The sequence below is a fragment of the Cyprinus carpio genome, chromosome A3 (assembly GCF_018340385.1).
Source record: "Cyprinus carpio isolate SPL01 chromosome A3, ASM1834038v1, whole genome shotgun sequence".
NCBI lineage: Eukaryota > Metazoa > Chordata > Actinopteri > Cypriniformes > Cyprinidae > Cyprinus > Cyprinus carpio.
In genome coordinates, this window is record NC_056574.1 from 23,354,195 (window position 1) to 23,365,778 (window position 11,584).

At 40.6% G+C, this 11,584-nt stretch overlaps 1 protein-coding gene across 1 annotated transcript; it reads left to right on the top strand.

Moving 5' to 3' along the window:
• Positions 1-123: 123 nt before the first annotated feature.
• Positions 124-11,584, top strand: LOC109076431 (progestin and adipoQ receptor family member 4-like). The gene is made up of 3 exons (XM_042724960.1): positions 124-1,878; positions 8,899-9,117; positions 10,478-11,584. Exons 1-3 carry the CDS (start codon positions 1,713-1,715, stop codon positions 10,909-10,911), a joined length of 819 nt encoding a protein of 272 aa, XP_042580894.1. The 5' UTR covers positions 124-1,712; the 3' UTR covers positions 10,912-11,584.

Sequence of the window (11,584 nt, forward strand, 5' to 3'; positions counted from 1 at the left end):
CAAATAGACTATTTTTTTTATGTCATCTTGATATACATTTTATATATAGGCTCTCTCTCTCTATATATATATAAAAGTAAAAAATATCTTAAAGGCACAAATTAAATCCATCCTGTCCTCGCGCCACCCCCGGCTCGTCCCATTTGGTCCAGCCTGGATTAGAGCGCTGCAGCATAAGCGCACGGTAAGAAGTGAAGGCCGGGGCGCTGCGCCCCTCCACCAGCCGCATGCTCCCGCACACCGGTATCAGTCAGCACGTGAGAAATGCGCCGCTGAATGTGGGGGATATTAACCTTTTTTGGCTTAGCCGCTTCTCAGAAACGGATCACTCACCAAAGCGCTCGTTTAAAACTCTGCTGGCTGAAATCACTGCAAGCTAGCAGCAACATCACTTGGCAACATAGGGGAGACGTGTTCCTGTGAGCTGCGCTGACCACCGCGTACATTCCTCCGTTCGCTGGATGACAGATGCCGAGCCTACGGATGGATATATTAGTCGGAGTAGGGGGGGTCGCAGGAATGCGTGTGCCGCTGTTTGGGAAAACCGGTTGTGATGTTTAACCGCTGCTAAGACACTGACTGTGAAGCTCGAGTGTTCTTGCAGTCAGCGCAATCAAGGTGACGGCAGCTAACCCGTTAGCTCGCGAGCTATCCGGGTAGTGTGAGACAGTGAGTGCGTTTGATATCGAAATATTGTTATTGTTAAAATGAAAAAGCAAAGCACGTGATAAGCGTGTGCACTTTTTCTTTGCACGGTGCACATCCTTATTGGATAACAGTGCTCGTCGCTGATAAGGAGCAGATGCCAGGAGAGGCTTGATATTCTGGGGGAAAACTTGATTTATCTATGAGAATTTGATAATAGAGCATATCAAACTCGCGTGCTTTTTTACATCAGCTGAATATTTTAATATTAACCCCCTGTCATATTAGTGAGTGACTACTTATGGTCTGTGCCAAGCAATATTGTCCTATCATCACTATATTAAACGCATAACGTTACTGGTATTCGTTTACCCAAAAAATACACCTGCTTCGTTCAGGTCTTGTAAATGGGTCTTTTGTATCAGGTTCTTGCAATCATACGGGTCTCACAGAGCGCTGGTAAAACTTAAATCAAAGTGGATGCCGAAGCTCCGGACGGACAGATGATGATGGTGATGATTCACTCTACGGGAATATGAGGAAGTTACCCTGAACCGAGCACACGGCTCCGCGTTCACGAAACCCCTTGCTGTTCCCGATGGTGAAATTATTACCCGGCGGCTGTTTGATGAGCAGCAAACGAAAACCACCTCTCCTCGGGTCGCCTCTGAAGTCGAGCTGACAGAAGCTGGTGGGGTTTGTTTGAAAGGCTGGAGCAGGGTGTGACCGCACTTTGTTTAAATGTTACATGCAGCACTATGTATCAGCGAAGCTCACTATGAAAGCAGCCTGGAATTTCTACGTCAACCCGTGCGGATGACGCCGCCACCGCCAGCGTTCCAAAACAAAACGTCGCTGAGGCAAAAGTTGCTTTTTAAAATTCTTTCGGCTAAAGAGCAGCAGGTCTGTTAGCCATGTAGCTGGCTGCACATGACCGGGCTGGACTTCTCTGACTAATGTCTAGGGTGTCGAATCTTTTTTTTTTAGTCTGTGTTGTGCGTGTAAGTGTACGTTAGATGTATAGCTTAGTTATTTTAGCGTCGTCGTCGTGACTGTTTCTGGTTGCTATGGCATTTTTAAACGGCCCCAGACTGCTGGACTGGGCAAACTCTCCTCCACATTTACAGTTCAATAAATATGTCCTGACTGGCTACAGACCCATCTCCTCCGTCCAGGAGTGTATCAAGAGTCTCTTCTATCTGCACAATGAGCTGGGGAACATCTACACACACGGTGAGTGAGAGAGCCTACTGCTTCAAAAGAGGAAGCGGACAGTGCCCTCTCTCTTTATGTGCTTTTGTTACATGTCACCTGCTTCACTTTTGGTGTCATTGTTTTACTTTTTATTCATTTATAATTATTATAATAAATCATTATTAATAAATTGCATTAATTCAGTCATGTCCTTATGAGTTTTGCCCATCCTGGCTACTTAGGTCTTACCAGTATTTGCATATGTATTACCATTTATAGCTATAGTCTAAACCCCATTTAAATGATCAGTGTAGCTATACCACCAGACACAGGAAATGGTTAATATTTCCTTATTGAGCACTGTGTTTTAACTTACTAGCTCTTTCATAAAACTATGTAAATGGGATAGTCCACACCTCTCCCAAAAAAAAAAAAAAAAAAAAACAATTTATTTACACTCATATTGGTCTAAACACATATGACTTTCTTCTGGGGAACAGAAAGGAGAAATTTTGAAGTTGTCCAGTCTCTTTCATGCAGCGACATCTTCCCCATTCATTGTCAAGCCTTAAAAAGCCTTAAGTGTGGCGTAGTGATATGTGAACTGAAATGAACTATTTGCTCATTAAGCAACTTTGCTACTGCTTTCATGAAATTGAAAGACTTGAAAAGTAGTGTATGAGTCTTGTGGATTAATGTTGTGATTAAATTGCAGTGAATTTGTGTCCTTTTTTTTACCATTGAATGGAAAAGACAATAGATTCTTCAAAATATCTCCTTTTTATTTTCTGCAAAGAAAGTAAGTCTTACAGGGCTGCTACATGAGGATTATTAAATTATGATCACAGAATCATCCTTTTTTTTTTTTTTAAAAAACTATCCATTTATATTATTATACAGCTACTCTGCATCTTTTACTAAACTCTCCATCCCACTCTGTTGCTGTGTATGTCACTATGTACTGCAGTTTGCTATACATAATGAATTGTTTGTCAATAACAAAAGGAGCTGTCTTAAGTAAAATATCACAGATGCAGTGAGCAGTATCTAGATAAGCATTTCAGTGCAATAGTTGCCAAGAGGAAATATAAAAAATGTAAAATCAGGCATAAAGGTCAACTCCGAAGGAATTTCCACTCATAAACAATAAACATGTAGGCTAAATTGCAGTCCTGTGTAGAACCATCAAGCTGGGTCATGTGGTTGCCTGCAGGTGTACTGTCTTACCCTTTCCTTCCAAGAAACTGCCATGTGGACTGGTAAAAATTTGTTGGTACTACATTATATTGGTTTAATACTAAATGACATACTCAGTCTGAAATTTTTGTATGTGTTTTTATAATATTCATCATCAAAAAAAATTCACCAACAAAAACATAAAATAAAAAAAAAACAGAAAATTTAACCCAATCTGGATTTTTTTATGACGGACGAAAGTTTCAGACGAGAATCTCAGACTCGATATGCAAGGACCTACAGTGTGGAAGGACCTGCAAGGTTTCTGTGTGTGACTAATTTTTAGGATGATGAATATGAAAATATGCATACGCATATGAAAATCTTGGACTCTGTGTGCAAGGACCTTCACACTGATGTGCACTGCTGAAAACCTAAGAAGAACACTGCATCTGTGAACTGCACTCTCAAAGTGTGTTCTCAAGCCAACGCTGTGGTTCAGAGTATATATGAGAGTGTTCTGGCCTACTGTAGTCAAGTAAGCAGAAATTAGAGATTTGAAATAAATGACACAGCTTAACCTGACACGAAAGATGACTTTGCTGTAGGGAGCTGCACCTGGTTGTCTTTTTCTAAGCTGAAATAAAGAGGCATTTATTCTGTATAAATTAAATATAAATTCTTTATAAATAAATAAACTAAACTAAATGTATGTGTACTATTTGGATTGGTAAAAATACATCCTTTGGGAGTTTGTAAAACAAGGTGACAATAAAGACTGTAGAATCTGTTGTGTATATTGTCACTTTGTTTTTTGGTTTTTACATAGGGCGATTTCCATTCTTGCATTTGAACGCTGCTGAGGTTCATGCTCCTTCACTGTGTTTGCTTTGTGTTCAAGTATTTGTGTTTGACTTTGCATTATATGTATGCACAATTGTATCCCGTGTTTGCACGCCATGTCTTCAGAGCAACATTTGATGTTGTTCATATCCACCTGTAACATCTGCTGTTTGAAACTGCTCTTTTCAGCCTCTTCTTAAAACTTGACTATGACATTTAATCATCACTAATCTGTTTCTGGTCTGACTACTTTAGCTGATGTCTTTGTATGTTTTTCTGTGGGTTTCTTTAAACCACATGCTGTTTGTACGGCCACTAATCGGCTATGATCTGACTGCAGACTTCTGCATTAATTGACTGACACTTGCACTTACACCACAGAATTGGTCAAGGCGCAGCTTACTTAGAAATGAAGAAAAATGTATACCCATGCTGTGCGAAACACAAAATAAGTTATTTTAAGAAATGTCTCTCTTTTTTTATTGTCCACACAATAAATTTAAGCGGGACCCAACATTAAAAACATCATACAGGTTTGGGATGACATAAGGGTAAGAAATGATGATAGAATCCCAGTTTTTGGGTGAACTCATGCTTTGTTAAAAGATGATCATTAGATTGAAAAAAATTTATTATGTCAAGTTGAAATTATGACAAAGTCATATTCAGGATATGAAAAGTAAAAATTATGACAAAAAATTAGAATTTTTACATCATGGTTATGACTTTCCGTCTCTGGTCATAATTATGATTTGTGTGTCATAATTTACCAAAGCATTATTTTGTCTTATGTGGTGGAAATCAGCTTACATAAACTACAATTTCTATGTTTGGATCTAAGTATTAATTATCATTTTTTGCCATTTTTTTAACACATTTGTGCTGTTCAAATGCATAAAGATTTCTAGGGTATAAAGTGCATGTTCTCTATCAATAGAGTCTTTATCAGAGCGAGTGTTAAGGCAACAGAGATAACTCACTCAAAACAGATGTGCTAGAAGGCATTGGTGCTTTTAAATAACTAGTATAAATCAACAAACGCTGCCTAAATGAGAGGGGCTTAGAGAGAAAAAGAGTTTCACAAACAAGAAGATTGTCCAACAGTCTTTTCATGTACTTCTTTGAGCCAGAATCAGAATCAGAAAGGGCTTTATTGCCAAGTATGCTTGCGCATACAAGGAATTTGTTTTAGTGACATAAGCTTCCAGTACACAGAGACAACAACACACAGGCAAAAAAAAAAAAAAAAAGATAAATAAGTGTATAAACAATTGTGCTATAAATGATAATGGAATAGGATTGAGTAAGATGCAGGGATGTACTAGGATGAAGGGGTAACAAATATAAGGATATTGCACATTTTTATTGCATAAGTGGGGAACATTTAACTGTTCATGAGGTAGATTGCCTGACTGTTCATGAGGTAGATTTGCCTGGGGTGAGATTGGCAAAGAAATTAAACTGTTCTTGTGCCTGACTGTCCTGGGATTTGCAGCTCTGAAGTGCCGGCCAGATGGCAAAAGTTCAAAGATGGGGTAACTTGGATGTGAGGGATCCAGAGTGATTTTCTGATGGTGATGGTGACTGGGGGACGTACAGTACAACTTTGTTGGGCCTTTTTCCACAATGGAGTGCATGGGGGTTTCTTCTGAAGATGGTCCACGATCATCTCCACTGTTTTGATGATGCGACTGGTCAGCTCCAGGTTTTTTCTGACGTCCCAAGACTGCACCAGACAGCCAGCTGCTCAACCTCTTGTCTGTAAGCAGACTCGTCACCATCCTGGATGAGGCCGATGACTGTAGTGTCATCTGCAAACGTCAGGAGCTTGACAGAAGGGTCTTTAGAGGTGCAGTCGTTGGTGTACAGCGAGAAGAGCAGTGGAGAGAGAACACATCCCTGAGGGGCACCAGTGTTGGTGGAGTGGCTGTTTGACATGAATTCCCCCAGTCTCACTAGCTGTTACCTATCTGTCAGAAAGCTGGTGATCCACTGACAGATAGCGCTAGGAACAGAGAGCTGGGTCAGTTTGGTCTGGAGGGCTGTTGGGATGATGGTGTTGAAAGCCGAACTAAAGTCCACAAACAGGATCCTCACATAAGTCCCTGTTTTGTCCAGATGTTGCAGGAGAAAGTGCAATCCCATGTTGATTGCATCATCCACGGACCTGTTTGCTCGGTAAGCAAACTGCAGGGGGTCCAGTAAGGGTCCAGTGATGTCCTTCAGATAAGCCAGAACCAGATTTTCAAACGACTTCATGACGACAGATGTTAGAGCCACAGGTCTGTAGTCGTTAAGTCCTGTAATCTTGGGTTTCTTTGGAACGGAGATGATGGTGGAGCGTTTGAAGCAGGAAGGCACTTCACACAACTCCAGAGATCTGTTGAAGATCTGTGAAAAGATGGGGGCCAGCTGGTCAGCACAGGTTTTCAGACAGGCAGGTGTAACGCCATCTGGGCCTGGTGCTTTTTTTCTTTTGTTCTTCCTGAAGACCTGGCGCACATCATCTTCACAGATTTGAAGAGCAGGAGGTGTGGAGAGGGGGATTGCAGGAGGTGTTAAAGGTTGTGTAGAGAGATGATCAGAATGGGTGTGGGGGTTTCAAATCTACAATAAAACTCATTCAGGTCGTTAGCAAGTCGTTGACTAGCCTCAGTGCAGAGGGGATGGTGTCTTGTAGTTAGTGATGGCTCTCGGTCCTCTCCACACTGAAGTTGAGTCATTGGAAGTAAACTGGTCTTCCAAGTTTTTAGCGTAGGTCTTTTTAGCCGCTCTTATCTCTTTGTTCAGTGTGTTCCTGGCCTGATTGTACAAGACTCTGTCCCCATTTCTGTAGGAGGCATCCTCTTTGGCCTGACGAAGATGTCTGAGTTTTGCTGTAAACCATGGCTTATCATTGTTGAATGTTAAATAAGTCCTGGTAGGAATGCATATATCCTCACAAAAACTAATATAGGATATCACAGTCTCTGTGAGTTCGTCCAGATCTGTGGTAGCAGCTTCAAAAACACTCCAATCAGTGAGGTCAAAACAAGCTTGTAAATCCTGCTCTGTTTCGTTGGTCCATCTCTTCACAGTCCTTACTACAGGTTTAGCAGATTTAAGTTTCTGCCTGTAGGTTGGTATAAGATGAACCAGACAGTGATCAGACAGCCCCATAGCTGCTTGTGGAACAGAGTGATATGCATCCTTTATCGTGGTGTAACAGTGATCCAATATGTTACTGTCTCTGGTGGGACATGTAACATGCTGTCTGTATTTTGGCAGTTCACAGGAGAGATTGGCCAGGCAGCAGAGAAATCCTTATTTGTCTGAGAGAGCAGAAGGAGTTCGTCCGTTTTGTTGGGTAGAGAGCAGAGATTTGCCAGATGGATCCTAGGCAACGGCGTTTGAAATCCGCGCTTCCTGAGTCTGACAAGCGCTCCAGCTCGCTTTCCCTGCCTGCGCGTCCTGTAGCGTTTGATCAGCGCTGCTGCTCCGCCGACAACAACGTTCAGTAAAACGTCTGAATAATTGAAATCCGTTAAAAGATCTTGTGGTGTGTTCTGCCGAATGTTCAGCAGTTCTTCCCTGGTGAAACTGATCGTGTTTGTTAAACAAAAAACAGGAAAAACAAACAAAAACAGTACAAACACTGGAGAGCCAAGCACTGAAGCAGCCGTGTGCGACGCCATCGAGAGCTATTAGCCACTAGTAAAAAGTAGGGGTGTGCACAAAAAGTCAAATATTCGATCTGTAATTATTATTCGAAAAATAAAAACACTTTTTGAATTTTACTACATTTTGCTTTGCTGGCCATAAATGCAGGGAATCCATGATAAATCCTAAGTACGCAAACGAAAAGTCAGTTATAATAACTAAAAATGCGTTGTGGAGCGTGTTAACAAGTTGATTGTTACACAGAATGTCATCGTCTGCCTCGCGAAGTTTGGAATCACTTTGATCAAAATGAATATGGAATTACTTTTGATCAAATGAATCAAGTGAAATTGAGTTATCATAATATCATCACGACAATGAGAAATCACATGAAATCCAAACGCACCAATTGACTGATTAAAGATGAAACTATCCATCACTGCAGTCCATTGCAGCTGTGCCCGGAGTGAGCCGAGAAGAGAGCTTATCTGATAGTGAATTGATCTTGAGACATATTTCTTTAAGTTTCCTTGAGGGAGAGTGCTTTAAGAACAGAAAACACACAGTGCTGTAAGAAACTTGGCTTAGCACACCGTTATCTTTGTGTGTCTGGAACGTCTGCGTGGCGCGTGTTCTTATTGTTATCAGACTGAGGAGCTAACTTTCACCCGGGCATGTGTATTGTTTTTTCAACATTAACATGATGTGAGGAAAAAAAATATAAAGATGATAAACATAGGCCGACTCAATAGTATGTTCTGTACGGTAATTGACACGGTCTGCTGTATTTTTTCCGTCTGCTCTGCTTGAGCTTGAATGCTTTTGTTCTTTTTGTATTTTTTGTTTGCAAACATTTTCAATTAAAAGAAAACCTTGAGATATAACATAATGTTGTTGTAGAACATTGTTGTGCATAATGCCTAATCATAAGCTTGTTCAGAAATGGTGACAAAAACTTGATCATTAAAAAATAATGTGTTTCTCGTTAAACAAATATTAGTTTTTGTAATGAGGCCAAATATTTGAACACAGTATTTTTGAAAAATGCCCATCTCTAAAAAGCCACTGACTGTTATTTAATGCTAAAGACTTTTAAAGATCTTTGTTTTAGTGTGTAGTTTGCATTTTGGCAGCTGCTGCTATAATTAGCACAGCAAAGCCACTGAGACCCTCATTGTGCCGGGCCGTCCCTGGGCCTCCATAAATCCATGTTTAGGATGCAGCATTCAACTCAAGGGACACAATAAAACACAGCAGGGCCTGTCTGAGCATAATGCCAAATAACGACCTTCTCATTCTCTTCACAGGCCTTGTGTGTTTCAACAGCACTTCAACTGCGTCTTCTGTATACAATGACTCTCCCGAGCCTCTTTGTCTCATTGTTTCTTTGTCTCCACTCAGGAATCCCTCTGCTCTGTTTCCTGGTGCTTCTCCCGCTCAACATCCCTTGGTCACAGATCAGCGTGATGTGGCTTGGCGTGGTGCACTTACTAGCCTGCCTGTCACCACAGCTGGGCTCAGTGGTCTACCACCTCTTCATGAACCATGAGGGCGGCGAGCCCGTCTACAAAACCCTGCTCACGCTAGATATGTGTGGAATCTGCATGATCAACACGCTAGGTCAGCATCTAAAACTGGTGTCAGATCAATCCATCACAGTATCTCTCAGTACATCTTTTCGATTCTGCTCTGGTTTCCTTCGTTGATTCAGGGATTTTTTTCTCCGGACACCCCACATTTGATATTTTTGATATACCTAATGAGGTCACCTGATAAAGTGACATGTCATCACATAATTTTAGCAGTGCACACTAAAACAGGCTATATTGCATTAGAGACCTGTGTCACAGCAGCCCAATGAATAAATAAAAAATGTGTTTCCCTTATATATGTAGTCATGGTTTAGGCTGTTGCAACATTTTGCCAAAGGAGAAGTGTTGTACAAGAAAGCAGTGTTGTATCAATGGAAATAAAGAAGCAAAAGAGATAAGGACTTGAATCCATTAAAGTGCAACATGACAGTCTTCTCTGTTCACATGTAAAGCAGCAGTGACAAGGCTTTCACAGCACTTCCATTGTCTCTTGCTTGGTTTGTTTGATACAGATCTCATTTGTAATGTTAAAGTGCTTTTTCTTAGTTTTTATAATTATCCACCATTTATTTGGAAAACAAAGGAACGTTTTGTAGAATGTCAAAAAAGGACATTTTGACTAATTTGATTTATTGTAAAAGTGAATTATGCTTGATGAGACAAATGGTTTTGAGGATAGTGGTAATTACAGTAGGAAAATTTACTTATTGTGATAATGTTCTAATATTCTAGGATTTATACTTTCTCATTGCAAAATATGGTATTCTTGTAAATATGTTAATGTTAATTGATAGAATCTAAAAATTAGACAGTCAAAACATATTTGTTTATATTAATAAATACATTTAACAGCACATTATATATTTTTGCTTTAGTGTTTTTTTTTTTTTTGAAGTACAGAATATAATATAATTTATGATTAAAGTCTTGAAGAAAATGCACATGTTTGCAGTAACATAGTTATTACAATTATAGCTTACAGTTTACTGTGAAAAAGTAAAGGACATTCCCAGAAGTTTGTGCTTGGATGGACATCCCCTCTGAATATATTGTAGTTTTTATTGTGGTTTTAAGTAGGCTGAATCACATATATACAGTGGTAAGCAATGCGTGCTATCAACCAGCAATTATATGTAGGTTTTGTGTAAGTGACTGTTGTAATTATATCACTGAAGTGATTACAGTGGATAGATATACAATATATCACTGAAGTGATTACAGTGGATAGATGTACACACACATTTGTTGCTACCGTAAAGCAATCTACCCTTTTTTTTTTTAGTATTTTGTACCCGCTCACCAAACATTCTTGAAAGATATGAGCTGTACAGTTGCATATTAGGCCACAAAAGCTTTTCATCATAGTAACACTGTGTTTTGGTTCACAGGAGCTCTGCCCATCGTGTACAGCACTCTTCTCTGCTACCCCTTCACCCGCACAGTGGCTCTGCTGATGTACATCCTGCTCTCCAGTTACGCCATCTACTGTGCCATCACAGCACGCAGCAGAGTGCGCCGTCTGCGTTCCTTCACCTGGCAGGCACTTTTCCGCTTCTCGTTTTTCCTTCTGCGCTGGATAGGTGTGGGCGGAGGGAGTCCCACCTCACTGCGTCATTTTTTCACCATGGATGCACTAGCGGTGTTGGGGGGTGTCATCAATATCACACGAATCCCCGAGCGGTTCCGCCCGGGCCTCTTTGACTACTGGTGCAACAGCCATCAGATTATGCATGTGCTGGTGGTAGTGTCCATACTGTACCTACACTGGGGGGTGCTGGACGACTTACTATGGATCAACACGTATCACTGTCCCTCAGACTGACAGTGGCCCCTGTTAGTCTGGAATCATGGGTAATAGGGCGTGAGGACCTCTTTTAGTAATGCCATGTTTGGTTATGTGACGTAATTGGGCAAAGAATGGTTTGGGGTGGGGTGAGGCTGTTGTGCTTTGTATATAATTGTGTGCACGAAAGTCTATAAGAAGTGTTTTACATGTTTTTTAGGAGACACCAGTGCCAGCTTTGAAACACATGCTTGTTTGTGCCGTCAGTAGCCAGAATGTACATATCCGCGTTTGCATAAACATTGTCTGTGCATGGCACTGTTTAGACCTGCTAGCTCAAACAAAGCTAATTTTTTTTTTGGTTTGAGACCTACACATTTTATAGGCGCACACACACATACACACACACACACATATGGGGTCTGACATTATTTGATGTCATATGTTCACCAGCGTTTAAAGCATTTATAACCTCTAAATTTAGTTGTAGCTGAACAGTGAAAGACATGATTGATCCCTCAAATGACTGGCTCTCGAAAAGCAAGATTTAACATATCACATAATCTAAAACTTGTTGCACAAAATAGCATGGCTTATGTGAAAACTAATTATGGTTTGTCTCTTCTCAATTTTGCTGGTGATACAAAGAAAGACCACCGGTGCAGAAATGATGTATGCACCACCAACTTTAAACTTATTTCAGCTATTGCAG

Bases quoted from the DNA above. Each gene is read 5' to 3' on its own strand.
- LOC109076431 (XM_042724960.1), top strand. From the start codon at position 1,713: ATGGCATTTTTAAACGGCCCCAGACTGCTGGACTGGGCAAACTCTCCT. The intron at 1,879-8,898 runs GTGAGTGAGAGA...GTCTCCACTCAG, and splicing joins GGGGAACATCTACACACACG to GAATCCCTCTGCTCTGTTTC. The intron at 9,118-10,477 runs GTCAGCATCTAA...TTTGGTTCACAG, and splicing joins CTGCATGATCAACACGCTAG to GAGCTCTGCCCATCGTGTAC.